Source organism: Scyliorhinus torazame, chromosome 5 (assembly GCF_047496885.1).
Source record: "Scyliorhinus torazame isolate Kashiwa2021f chromosome 5, sScyTor2.1, whole genome shotgun sequence".
NCBI classification, from domain to species: Eukaryota; Metazoa; Chordata; class Chondrichthyes; order Carcharhiniformes; family Scyliorhinidae; genus Scyliorhinus; species Scyliorhinus torazame.
The window spans coordinates 191,337,368-191,351,673 of record NC_092711.1 but is presented as its reverse complement, the minus strand read 5'-3'; the positions used below and the strand labels follow the sequence as shown (position 1 = coordinate 191,351,673).

General features: G+C 46.4%; 1 protein-coding gene across 3 annotated transcripts; it reads right to left on the bottom strand.

The window, feature by feature from the left end:
- Positions 1-6,920: 6,920 nt before the first annotated feature.
- Positions 6,921-12,020, bottom strand: LOC140420850 (uncharacterized). 3 transcript variants are annotated; one of them, XM_072504938.1, is made up of 3 exons: positions 11,924-11,996; positions 10,036-10,132; positions 6,921-9,123 (listed from the first exon to the last, which is right to left on the bottom strand). In XM_072504938.1, exon 3 carries the CDS (start codon positions 9,028-9,030, stop codon positions 7,909-7,911), a length of 1,122 nt encoding a protein of 373 aa, XP_072361039.1. In that variant the 5' UTR covers positions 9,031-9,123; positions 10,036-10,132; positions 11,924-11,996; the 3' UTR covers positions 6,921-7,908. The 3 variants fall into 3 exon arrangements, with proteins under 3 accessions (XP_072361039.1, XP_072361040.1, XP_072361037.1); XM_072504939.1 differs by lacking the exon at positions 10,036-10,132 and having other exon boundaries at positions 11,966-12,020; XM_072504936.1 differs by lacking the exon at positions 10,036-10,132 and having other exon boundaries at positions 11,924-12,018.
- Positions 12,021-14,306: the final 2,286 nt, after the last annotated feature.

Sequence of the window (14,306 nt, the reverse complement as noted above, 5' to 3'; positions counted from 1 at the left end):
TGTTTATTACTGCAGTGATGTCAGAGAGTGAGTGGAGCTGGGCTGTCTGCCAGCTTTTTACTTTCGTTTTCGGCTGTTTGCTGCAGGGTGTGTTTTAGTTTCGTTTTCAGAGCTGGATAGCCGCAGTCAAAGCCAGAAGGGGTATTAGTCTCTCTCTCTGTAATCTAAAGACTGTAAATCGATCCTGGTGATTTAAAACTAATAACTGCTCTCAGTAGTGACTTTAACCTGTTGTGCTTCTGTTGAAAGGTTTTGTTTTAAGTCTTATGGATGTTAAAAGGAAAGTAAGAATTACTTAGTGTTGTATTCTTTGGGGGTTGTATTTGAATTAATGGTTGCTAAGATGTTCACTGTAATGTTTTAAAAAGGTTAACTTGAATTCATAGAATAAACATTGTTTTGCTTTAAAAAATACTTTTCCATTTCTGCTGTACCACACCTGTAGAGAGGGCCGTGTGCTCCCCATACCACAATCTATTAAAAGTTGTGGGTCAGGTGAACTCCATGATACACTTTGCGGTTGTCTAAACCCTGGCCATAACAAGTGGAAAGAAAAAATAACTTCTTCACCTGACATCGAACAATAAGGGCTTTTTCTGCTCTTAATTACAACCGGAGAGAACAGTAGTAACGACCTGGGCACTTGTTGTAACAATTGAATTAATCATTTTCTGTATTTTCTCACAGGGTTCAACCATTATCGGATTATAAAAAATATTTTTTCCACATCAAATCGGGTTCCAATGGTGGAGTTCCAACCCAGCATTCATAGCGGGCCAAATGTGTCCTATCCAAACAGCAAGTGGTCCTTGCACATGCTCATTACGGAGTGCCAATTCGGGGGAACCACAGATTTGAGCCAGGGAAGTGGGATCGAAATTTTCGGAAATGGGAGGAGAAGGGGATTAAGACACTAAAAGATTTGTTTCTTAGGGGTCGGTTTGCAGGATTGAAGGAGTTGGAAGCGAAGTATGGGAAGCGAAGCAGGGGGAAATGCTTAGATACATGCAGGTTCGATATTTTGCCAGAAAGGAGATAGAGCTTCCCGGTGGAACCGGCCTCCACATTGCTGGAGGAGGTGCTGACGACAGGGGGACTGGAGAAGGGGATAGTGTCGGGGGTTTACGGAGCGATTTTGGAAGAGAAGGCACCACTGGAAGGGATCAAAGCAAAGTGGGAGGAAGAGTTGGGAGAGGATATGGAGGAGTGGTTCTGGTGTGAGGTGCTCCGGAGAGTGAATGCCTCCACCTCGTGCGTGAGGTTGGGGCTGATACAGCTGAAGGTGGTATACAGAGCACACCTGACGAGGGCGAGGATAAGCCAATTCTTTGATGAGTGTGAACGTTGCGGGGGGGGCGCCGCTAATCACGTTATATGTTTTGGTCCTGTCCAAAGCTAGAGGATTACTGGGAGGAGGTTTTTAGGGTAAGTTCTAAAGTGGTGCATGTGAAACTGGACACGGGAGGCCATATTCGGGGTGTCGGACCAGCCGGGGTTGGAACCTGGGGCGGAGGCAGAAGTTGTAGCCTTCGCCTCGTTGATCGCCCGAAGGCGGATCCTGATAGGTTGGAGAGCACCCTCTCCAACCTGTGCCCTGGCGTGGCGGGGGTACCTGTTGGAATTCTTGACTCTTGAGAAGGTTAAGTTTGAACTGAGGGGATGGATGGAGGGGTTCTACAATTCATGGGCATTATTCATTATGCACTTTCAAGAACTGAATAACATTGAACATTAGTTGGGGCGTGTGGGTGGGAGGGTTGGGGGGAGCGGGGCTGTGTGTGTTAATGGCGACGATGGGTGATCCCCAATTCCTTTTTGTCATTTGTTTACGTGAACATGCGGGCTAATGTTTGGAGTTTGGTGGGAGGAATGGATTGTTCTTATTGATATGGGGATTGACATATTTGTTACTGATTATTGTTTATTGCTGGTGGGTGTAAATTTGGGACAAAATGTGAAAAAGGAGAATATAAATATTTGAAAAAAATTACCCACATATTTATGGATCTGGTGTCATATGTCATCCAGATCAGATAAGTCCGGCAATTTCCCTCTGTAAAGGACATCAGTGAACTAGATTGGGTTTTCCAAAACAAAAATCCACAATAGTTTCATAGTCATTATTGCAATATCGATTCCAAAGTTTTATTTGATCCGATTCGCAATTGAATCACATTCACACGTACATTAAAGTTCTGATGGATCAAGTGACTGTCTGGTTTTGACCTGATACTTATTTCGATTTCTCCACCTTTTAATCCTGATCTCCTGATATCATGCAAGAGAAAGTCATCTTTGACAGTCCAAAAAAAGAAATTGAGAAGGAAAAAACATTGCTCTTGGTTTGAGTTTCCGGTGTGTAAATCTCGCCTTCTAAGTCCCTGTAACAGGAGTTTCCTAGCACTGCTGCCTCACAGCGCTGAGGACCAGGGTTCGACCGGACACTGGCCATGTGGAGTTTGCACATTCTCCCTGTGTCTTCGTGGGTCTCACCCCCCAAACCCACCTTTGTGCAGGGTAGGTGGATTGGCCACGCTAAATTGACTCTTAATTGGAAAAATGATTTAAAAAGGAAAAGGAAGGGCAGCACGGTGACACAGTGGGTTAGCACTGCGGCCTCATGGCGCCGAGGTCCCAGGTTCGATCCCGGCTCTGAGTCACTGCCTGTGTGGCGTTTGCACATTCTCTCCGTGTTTGCGTGGGTTTCACACCCCACAACCCAAAAAGATGTGCAAGCTAGGATTGGCCACGCTAAATTGCCCCTTAATTGGAAAAAACGAATTTACTCTAAATTTAAAATAAAGTAAAAGGAGATTTCAAAACCCAGCATAGAAATTTACAACATTTTCTCCCCCTGCTGCTGGGAACAGGACGATCGCGCAAGTGCCCTGCTGCAACTTGCCCCCTATAAACATAGCTGCCGTTAACCGGAATTTGGCACCGCACTGCGCATGTGCAGGCACACCATTCTCAGGTGTGAGGATAAAGCATGTTCTGGCGGGCATGCAGGCAGATCACGCTGCCATTGAAAGAAATTGAAATTAAAATGAAAACCAGACAAGCATTCCTACATTTCAGATATCCGTTCATTTTCAAGCACTCGCCAAATTTCCAGTCATAAATGGAATAACAAGTTTAATTACATACTTGGTTTCTGGGCATCTGTTCTCGTTACACCAGTCACTCAGGATATCTGTTTCTGCGTGTGTTCCTCTGTGTGAGTGGATTGGGTGTGCAGTTCACCTCACCGAGGTGATCACATCTTTGACCATTCAAACATTTTTTCAAGTTAGCCCATAAAGCCAGAAAGTTATACACCAGTTACGTTGGCACGAGTGTAGTGCACAGTTTAAATAGAGGGGTTAGGGCATTCCGGTCTCAACATCGAATTCAACAACTTCAGATGATTATCTCTACCCCACTTCAACACATTTGTTTTCATCCCATTTCATTTTAACTGTCTTTTACCATTTCTTTCTTTCTTGTCTTTCTTAATGTATATATATAGTGTATATATTTCTTAATATATATTAAACGCACCCCCCCATATTATCCACCTTTCCTTACCCTTTCTCCTCTTTGCTAACCCCTTCCCCTACCGCACATCTACAGTTCACCCTCTTATGTTAGTTTCTCTGCTGTTTGGCCTTTCACGTCTTTTGTGCTCTCTGGAGACTGCCATTAGCAGCCTTGGTTTCTGTGGCCATTAGCACCCCGTTTCCCTGGGTTTCTGTGGCTATGACTCATCTTTCATTCTCACTCCACAGTATAAATATTTCCCACTTTCTCTGTCTGTTAGCTTTGACAGTCATCGGACTCGAAACGTTAGCTCTTTTCTCTCCCTAGCCTGGGCTCCCCCCCTCGCGTCTGACTGTTCCTACCACAGTGACCCCAGGAATCTGATGGGACCATATGATGCATCGACCAGCTCATGTGCAGGGAACACCCAGGTGGATGCTGGAAAGTGCTACCATGGGCAGGAGTCAGACATTGTGATACAATGTGTAGCACCAGAGCGCACCGCAGAGACGGTTGTCATCACCCTCCATCCCATGGTCCAGACCCGGAGTTACTGCCAACCCACGTCCTGCACCCAGTAGTGTGGCAGGATGTATCACGGAGGAGATTGCAGGCGGGGGATAGCCAGGTGGGGAGGGTGTGCGTGAGGATGACATGTGGTGTCCGTGCCCCTGGCCAGTTCCCCCTAGTCCAAGCATTGTCAAACTCGGGGCCGCGGGTGGGTCGCGGGCGGGTGTCGGGAGGGTCGTGGAGCCGTCCGTCGCAGCGCTCCCAATCGCACAAATCTGTGCGCAACAGCCGGCTGTTAATAACGCCGGCTGCAAGCGGTCTTCAAAATGGCCGCGAACATGTAAAAAAAAATGCGGCCCCACTGCGCATCCGTGCCAGATTATCGGCACACATGCGCAAAACTATGCGCACGCGCGCCGATGATCGGGCACGCATGTGCAGTGCGGCCGCTTTTTTAAAAAACAGTTGGAGCTTTTTGTTTTACAAGTTCGGGGGGGGGGGTTTATTCTATTTATTCATTTATTTTATTTTTATTTTATTCATTTATTTTATTCATTTTCTTTTTTGCAAGTTTGGGGGGGTTTAATTTGATAAAGTTTTACAGGAAAAAAATGCATAACTTTGGACAGATGTTCCGACACCGGAAGGCTTCACCTTCACCCAACAGGTTCCATTGGAGGTGCGTGTACGAGGCCAAAGAGACCCAAAACCATTTCCTCCATTTTTGTCAGGAGCAAATAAGGTAAGAGAAAATGGTTGGTCGCGCAGTCAGCCGGCGTAGTCCACGGAGATCGGCTGGCGTGGGTCGCGAAGGTCAGCCGGGTTGGGTCCTGAAGGTTGGCCAATTGGCAAAAATGGGTCCCCGGAAAAAACGTTTGAAAAACACTGCCCTAGTCGGTGAACCTGGAGGCGATCAGAGCATCCTGTGCACCTTAGCCCTGGAGCACACGTCGTACAGCCTTCCATGCACACCTGGGCCCCATATCATGCCTTCCTTCACCCTCCCCCACATCCTCTTCATCTTACGAGGTCTGGCCTTCATCCTCCTTCTCCAGCTCGTCGCTGCTCTGGTGCGCGATTTTGTGGAGGACGCAGCAGGCCTCCAGAATGCGCGCGACCCCTTCAGCATCATATCAGAGGGCACCTCTAGAGCGGTCCAAGCACATGAACTGCATCTTCAAGAAGCACTGCTCAATCACATCCCTGGTCGCTGCATGGGCGTCATTGTAGCGGGTGTCGCCGTCAGTCTGTGGCCTCCGGATAAGCGTGATCAGCCTCGATCGCAGTGGATAACCTGTCACTCAGGAGCCAACCCCAGCCGGGGTTGGGGTGTCATGGAATTATCGAGCATGCCAGGATGAAGGCATCTTGCACACTGCCCAGGTATCGGATGCTGATATGAATGATGCGCATCTGATGGTCACATATCAAGTGCATGGTCATCGAGTGGAAACCCTTTCGGTTTGTGTAGAGTGGCCTGTCATTTGCAGGTTCTTGTCGGGGGACATGCATCCTGTTGATCACCCCCTGGACCCGGGACATCCTGTCATTGGTGGCAAACCCCACTGAACAAAGAACAAAGAAAAGTACAGCACAGGAACAGGCCCTTCGGCCCTCCAAGCCCGTGCCGACACCATGCTGCCCGACTAAACTACAATCTTCTACACTTCCTGGGTCCGTATCCCTCTATTCCCATCCTATTTGTCAAGATGCCCCTTAAATGTCACTATCATCCCTGCTTCCACCACCTCCTCCGGCAGCGAGTTCCAGGCACCCACTACCCTGTGTAAAAAACTTGCCTCGTACATCTACTCTAAACCTATGCCCCATAGTAATTGACCCCTCTACCCTGGGGAAAAGCCTCTGACTATCCACTCTGTCTATGCCCCTCATAATTTTGTAGACCTCTATCAGGTCGCCTCTCAACCTCCGTCATTCCAGTGAGAACAAATCGAGTTTATTTAACCGCTTCTCATAGCTAATGCCCTCCATACCAGGCAACATCTTGGTAAATCTCTTTTGCACCCTCTCTAAAGCCTCCACATCCTTCTGGTAGTGTGGCGACCAGAATTGAACACTATACTCCAAGTGTGCCCGGGCATCCTGCTGGGCTAGGTCCACATTGAAATGGATGTATTGTGCTGACTGGGCATACAGGGCCTCTGTGATGGCATGGATGCACCTGTGCACTGAGCTTTGTGAAATTCCAGACAGGTCCCCACTCAGCGCCTGGAAGGGGCCCGTGGGGGTGAGACCCACGCAGACATGGGGAGAATGTGCAAACTCCACAGACAGTGACACAGGGCCGGGATCGAACCCGGGCCCTCAGTGCCGTAGCCAGCATTGCTAACCACTGGATGACTCAAATTACTCTTTTAAGTCATCCATGCTGTAGCATTAGCTCCCTTCTCTCTCCACAGATGTCGTCAGACCTGCTGAGATTGTCCAATTTTTTCTGTTTCTGTCCTGTTGGTTGGAGGAACAGCCACTCCTGTTCGTCCTCCAGTCCCGCCCCTTCTTCCTATTGGTCTGAAGCTGCTGTCAATCAGCCGGACATTGTGACAGGTTCAAAGGGTGAGAGCTGCCATAGACTCAACCTGACCTGCTGATTATTGGCAGCATTTTCTGTTTGGGAATTAGAACTAGAGATGGATGGTCAGTTTCCCTCTGTCCGGAGTGGGGAGATTCACATTATTTCCCTCGTGCACTGTTTATTACCTTTATATGAAAAAGACCCTGTTTCAATCCCACCTGTTAACTTTGTGTTTCAAATTTAACCAAACTGGAAAAAGTTAGAGATTTAGTAAGATAGGATGATATCAGGTAACATTTAAAACAGAAAAATATGAGATGATGCATTTAATCAGTTAATAAAGTTAAAATATATTCTAAATGGTGATGGTCTATAAGTTGCAAAGGAAAAGAAGCAGAAAGAAGATTCTAGCTAATATTTTATCTTATTAATCAGCAGGTTCAAGACTCCAGTATCAGCAACTTTAAAACTTTATGAAATATCAGCTGATCAGGGAGGATGGTTGCCGGGCACTGCAATAATGTCATACGGCAGCGTCATTTGGTCCAGCTGGTCCTCTCCTTGTCCCTTTAAAACTGGTTCATCCTGTCTCCAAACACAACCCACCCTGTTCACAATGAAAATCCCTGGGTGGAGAACTGGGACATCTTGTATCAAATACATCACACCCTGTTCACACGTAGTGTCCTAGTTTATGGGAGCTGACAATACATCCCAAGAGTAGGGTGAGAAGAGGCAGGTTGCAAATGGGGCAGTGATTGTCATGAACTTTGGAATTAAAATTGTTTTTGAGGAGGGTCAGGTTTGGAGGAGTGAGGTACAGTCCCTGAAGATTGAGAACTGTATCAGTGGACATGGAGAGTTTGTGTGGTCAGCAGTTTAGTGGGAACACAGTCAATGGAACAGGAGGTAGGTCTCATGGACAAGATGAACTGAGAGGGCAGGAGGAGATGGGAGAGAAACTGGATAAAGATGTGTGTTCAGGGCTCAGACCAGGGGAAACTTTACACAGTTTGTCCAGGTGGGCTGATGGAGGAGTGGAAACAGCAGAGGCAGCTGATCAGATCGTCTCAAACTTAGTGACTAAGAAGCTCCATGAGCTCCTCACACTTGAAGTCAGGATGGTGAAGACAATGGAGAGGGAGAGCCATTCAAAAGGAACTAACTTGTGTTTGAGACATTCAAAAGATTTAATGGTGTGCTTAACACAAACTTGATTTATTTGATCTTTATCCAGAATATTAAACCTGTAGCTGGGCTGAAGTTTATTACCATCAGCAGAAACAGACTACAAAGAACATGGTTCAGTCCTGGATGTGATTAACAGCAAAATCCAATCACTGGAGTTACTTGTGAACTCGCTGGTGTCTCAGCAGGTTGGATGAGGTATTGAATCTCTTCCCACACTTGGTGCAAGTGAATGGTCTCTCCCCACTGTGAACACGCTGGTGTACAGTGAGATTAAAGGATTGCTTGAACCCAGTGCCACAGTGAGAGCACCTGAACTTTTTCTCATCAGTGTGAACACGTTGATGGGTCCTTAGCTCCCCAGAACTTTTAAAGCACTTCCCACAATCTGGGCAGTGAAATGGTCGTTCCCCAGTATGAATTTGTTGGTGTGTCAGCAGATTGGATGACTTAGTGAAACTGTTCCCACACACAGAGCAGATGAATGGCCTCTCCCCAGTGTGAATTTGCTGATGTGCAGTGAGATTAAATGATTGTTTGAACTCTGCTCCACAGCGAGAGCACCTGAATGGTCTCTCGTCAGTGTGAACACGTTGATGGCGCCTCAGTTCTTGGGAACTTTTGAAGCACTTCCCGCAGTCTGGACATTTAAAAAGTCTCTCATCTGTGTGAATTTGCTGGTGTGTCAGTAGAGTGGATGACCGAGTGAATCCCTTCCCGCACTGAGCGCACCTGAACGGCCTCTCATCACTGTGAACTCGCTGGTGCCTCAGCAGATGACATGATTGAGTGAACCCCTTCCCACATTGTGAGCAGTTGAACAGTCTTTCCCCAGTGTGTAATCGCTGGTGTATAGTGAGTTCAGATGATCTTCTGAATCCAATCCCACAGTCAGGGCAATCGAACGGCCTCTCCCCAGTGTGAACACGTTGATGGGTCATCAGCTCCCCGGAACTTTTAAAGCACTTCCCACAGTCTGGACATTTATAAGGTCTCTCATCAGTGTGAACCCGCTGGTGTGTCAGCAGTTGGGATGAATGAATAAATCCCTTCCCACACAATGAGCAGATGAATGGTTTCTCCCCAGTGTGACTGTGTTTGTGAGCTTCCAACTCGCTTTGATAATGGAATCCATTCTCACAGTCCCCACATCTCCACGGCTTCTTCCCAGTGTGACTGCGCTTGTGTCTTGACAGCCCAGTTGATTGATTGAAGCCTTGTCCACACACAGAACACGTGTACGGTTTCTCTTCAATGTGAACGATGCTTTTTTCTTCCATGTTCAAAATCCAATGATATTCAGGTTATGACTCTGTCAGATCCTGATGGTTTGACTTCAGTTTCCCAACTGCAAATCCACCCCTACTGATACTCTGTGAAATTGATTTAAAACAGAAAAAAGTGAGAGAAAACAAAAAGGCAGGTTGTGAAATTGAGCTGAATTAATCTGGTCATTTGTGGGGCCAAAGTGCCCATGAAAGCCACTGGATTGTTGTAAAAGCCCAACTGGTTCACTAATATCTTTCAGGGGAGGGTATGAAGAAACGTAGGCAAATAATGTGGAATTAATGCAGGAATATCAGATGAAAAGTAACGCTGAGTAAACATTCAGTAAAACATTTTAAAAGAGGCAAAACTAGCTTGCAGAAGCTGTGAGGTTAACTCCCTTCACGACCAAGATGGATTTACTGTGAAGAAATACATTCACCTAAGCTATCGTTCTTGCTATGACATGAGCATGCACGCTACAATACTAACTGTGATAGGTAATACTGGAAAAAGATAAATAAAATACCCTGCCCCAGGTTTTATCATCTTACTGGACACAATAGTGTAACTGAGCAACATTGACAACAAGACTGTTATGGAAAGCCCAGTTTTCTGGAATAAACTCAAAATAACATTTCCTAGAAACTGACCAGGCACCCTTTTTATTCCAGGTGGTCCTTTCACCAAATATTGGATACTGATTCGGGTAGCCTATTATTGATCAAATAAGCACACTTCACACTACCATTAACTATACAACCCCAGGCAGCACGGTGGCACAGTGGTTAGCACTGCAGTCTCACAGTGCAAGGTTTGATCCCGGCTCTGGGTCACTGTCCATGTGGAGTTTGCACAGTCTCCACATGTTTGTGTGGGTTTCGCCCCCACAACACATAGATGGGCAGGATTCAATAGGTGGATTCAATACGTTAATTTGCCCTTAATTGGGAAAAATGAATTGGGCACACTAAAATTATTTTAAAGAACTATACAACCCCAAAATTCATTATCATTACCTGAACCCAATCTCCAATGTTTCGTCTTATCTGGGGGATCCATTTGATTCTCGTAGATGGACCTCAGGGCTTTTCTGAACTGAGTGAATCTCACATACTTGGAGATCAAGGAAATATTACTTTACTATTTGATGGATATGCTGACTTACTCTTAGAATTCTTATGTCTGTAGCAAGTTTAAATTTTGGATTCTGTTTTAGAAATTAGAACTCGGTTATCTTTTATTTCCTGGATTAATTTATATTGCAAATTATACTCTTTGTATAACCACCAGATCACAAGCTTTCATATTATGAGAATTTTTAAAAATATATTCTTTAAACTTAAATTTTCACATCTAGTCTTCAGCATCAAACATTCAAATTATTCCAAAACCTCTTCCTCTGATGATGGGGGAATAATTACTGAGGACTTTAACCCAGACATTTATAATATTCAGGAAAACTACAATCAAACTAACATATTATTAAAATTCATCAGAAGTAGTGTAAAGCTCTTGGCTGGTTTTCTTCCTTTGGCTGGTGGGATTCACTGGACCCAATTATGTGTTGAGTCTAGTTCCCTCTGGCAAAATGTCACAAGACAACCTCTCACCCAAACTGGGTCTACCCAAGACTCTTGGCTTCATGGGATCAGTGAGAGCGAAAGACAAAGAGAGATCTGGGGCAGCACGGTAGCACAAGTGATTAGCACTGTGGCTTCACAGCACCAGGGTCTCAGGTTCGATTCCTTGCTGGGTCACTGTCTGTGCGGAGTCTGCACGTTCTCCCCATATCTGCGTTGGTTTCCTCCGGGTGCTCCGGTTTCCTCCCACAGTGCAGGTTAGGTGGATTGGCCATGATAAAATTGCCCTTAGTGACCAAAAAAGGTTAGGAGGGGTTATTGGGTTATGAGGGATAGGGTGGAAGTGTGGGCTTAAGTGGGTCGGTGCAGACTCGATGGGCCAAATAGCCTCCTTCTGCACTGTATGTTCTATGATTTAGGAGGGACATTCGGGGGTGGAGGATGGAGAAGTATTTCATATTTCTAAAATGCAACCTGAACTGTGATCAAATCTCCAAAATTCTCAACCACCTAGAAGGACCAGGGTAAGAGGAGCACATGAAAAACATCATCTCCAAGTCAGATTTGGAGAGGAACTAACATCCAGAAGTGGGTGAGCAGAGATCGACTGCATTTAAATTTTGGGAAAATCCAAGCCATGTTTTTCGGTCTGAACCATAGACTGAGGATTCATTTCGAACAGAGATAAGGAGACATTTCTTCAAAGAGTGGTGAGCCTGTAGAATTCATTGCCACAGGAAGTAGTTGTTGCTAAAACTTTTGATATATATCTAAGAGGCGGCTGCATATAGCACTTGAGGAGAATGGGATCAAAGGCTATGGGGAGAAAGCAGGATTAGGCTATTGAGTTGGATGATCAGTCATGATCGTGATGAATGGCGGAGCAGGCTCGAAGGGCCAAAAGGCCTCCTCCTGCTCCTATCTGCTATGTATCTATGTAACCATAAATTCCACTGACTCCATCTCACTTCCTGACAACTGTCCGAAGCTGAAACAGACGATTCATTTTCTTTAGTGTCATATTTGACTCCGAAATGAAGCAGTTTGATGGACAAGTTGTTATCATTCTGTCAATGAAGATTGAATATCGCCCCTCACAAATATGGCAACCATGCATGCGCCCGAATGCATGTTGCCCCTCACAAACATGGCGACGCCGCACGAACCCAGCCACACATTGTTGGCTGGAAACATGGCGGCCGTTATCTCGGGCCAGCAAACGAGGGGAAAAACCTCAGTTCTGTTCCGTGCATACGGGGACCGGATAATTGATTTTCAGCTTTTGCGTCTCACACATGTTGACGAAACATCTCCACCCACCCACCAAATTCATCACTCCCTCCGTCCCGCTTTTTATCTCCCTCACCACGCGTATCCACAAGAGAGGTATCTCGCGATCGCCGTAATTCACACTGCGCTTGTTCCACTTCCGACCGCGCCCCTTGCTCATTGGGATTGGCTGGAGGATCAGCTACACCCGTGCGGTCCTCCAATCCTTCCCCTCCTCTCTTCCTATTGGTCCGGAACTGCCGTCAATCAAACCGCATTGTAAGGCATCAGTGTGAACGCTCAGTGTGGGCGAGAGACTGCAGACAGAGTCAGATGGACAATTAGGGAGTTTACATTTGATATATTTGTGACTTTGAGAACCGCTGGTTCAATACTGTGACAGGGAGAGAAATCTTATTGGAGGATTCAAACATGGGAGTTCCAGGAAAATGGACATGGATTCAAATAAAGTTACTGTTGGAAGTTGACCAGGACTTTGGAGAAGAAAGGGAGGGTGCAGATTGAGTGGGGGGTTTACAATGACAAGAATCCCTACTGTGCCATTTGGAGCATCTAGTCTGCACTGACCCTCTGAAAGAGCACCCGACCAAGGCCCAATCACCTGCACTAACCCCGTAACTGCACCTAACCTGCATATCTTTGGACAACGAGGAGCAGTTTTACCATGGCCAATCCACCTAACCGGCACAGATTTGGACTGTGGGAGGAATCAGAGCACCCGGAGGACTTAGGTAGACACAGGGAGAACGCGTAAACTCCACACAGTCACCCAAGGCCCGGAATTGAATTTGGGCACTGTTCAGGCAGTTTGGAAAAGCATCGTGATCACACACATATAAAGGATGGAAATGTATTAAGACCTTCTCCATTACCCTGTCCATTTCTCAGCAAAGGAAAGCTTTGTACCCTTACGTCCCCATCTCAATGTCATCTTTCATTCTCTCACTCCACAGTATAAATATTTCCCATTTTTTTCTGTCTTTTAGCTTTGACAAAGGGTCATCTGGACTCAAAACGTTATCTCTTTTCTCTCCCTACAGATGCTGCCAGACCTGCTGAGATTTTACAGCACGGTAGCACAAGTGGATAGCACTGTGGCTTCTGTTGCCAATCGGCACCGGAGTAATGTTGCCAATTAATAATGATGCTCTTTAGAGTCGCCAGGTATCAAATGATACCATCACAAGGCTTTACACGATATCGATCAAAGGACCACACAACCAGTTAGTCAGTTCAAGTTCAAAGATAGTTTATTTACACACAAGGATTACTTCGACATGCAACATAAAACACTATAAGTTAAACTACACCTAACAACTACAATAACCTATACTTAACGTCAGGGCAGCTGGCTCTTTGCAGATGAACAAGGCCTTTGTTCGGATCTTGCGTGGCTGGGTGGAATAAGTGGCTTCGTTTCTGCTGGGCTCATCTGCCTGGTAGCGATCGTTGGTCTTGAACTTGTCTTCTGGTCGTAATGCTACACTTGGTTTTAGGCATAGGCCGGAGCCAAGAAAGACCGAATACATGGCTGTGTCTCTTTTTATCCCTCTGGGATTTTGCGCTCTTTGGGGCGGTCCTTAGCTTTGGACCCAACAATTCGATCACTGCCTTCGATTTTGGCCAATAAAGGGGTGGGTGCCTTGATGGTTGGGCATGTCCTGAGCGATCATTGACCTTGGCTGTTTGGGCTTTCTTAGCAAAGGGAGTGGCGCCGGTTAGTCTACATCTGTAACGGTTACCTGAGTACAGTACTTTCATTCTGGGGAAATGGGCCATTAGAATGCAAACGAGCAGGGGTTTTGATCATGTCTAGCTATCTGGGTTGCAAATACACACACAAGCTCTGAGTGTGTCTGAGTCCTGGGTTGGCCATAATTCCCAAGGTCCTTTGCAGGTGGCCATCTGAGATGGCTACACTTCATGGCGCTGATGCACGATCAATTGCACAAAGACTAAAGTTGGGTACAACTGTGGCTTTATTACAGTCAGATGTGTGGCCTCGTGCTGCAGCTGGCGAAATGGCAGGGCACTGGAGGTCATGCATATTTATACAGTACTCGTGGGCGGAGTCAGCCGGCAGGAGCTACCGGCGAACCTGTAGTGCAGGTCCTACGTTACATCTCCTATGACAGTGGTTCACCACATTCACCCCCTGATAAAAATGAGTCCGGCAGGGGTGACGTGAAACTATGTACAATTAGTGCAATTATGTACAGTGGCAGAGAAAGAAAAGTCTATGTTGACGGTCCGGTGTCCGTCAAAGGTTCAGCCGGTCCGGTGCTTTGGTGCTTCATTGGGAGCGGTGTAACAGTGGCGACGAAGTTGGTGCTGGCGGTGGTGGAGGTGGCACCGATGGCGATGCTGATGCTGGCCAGTCATCGGGGAACTGCGGGAGCATGCAGAAGTCCTCTTCG

Excerpts from the sequence above, each read along its gene's own strand:
- LOC140420850 (XM_072504939.1), bottom strand. The coding sequence starts at position 9,030 with ATGGAAGAAAAAAGCATCGTTCACATTGAAGAGAAACCGTACACGTGT.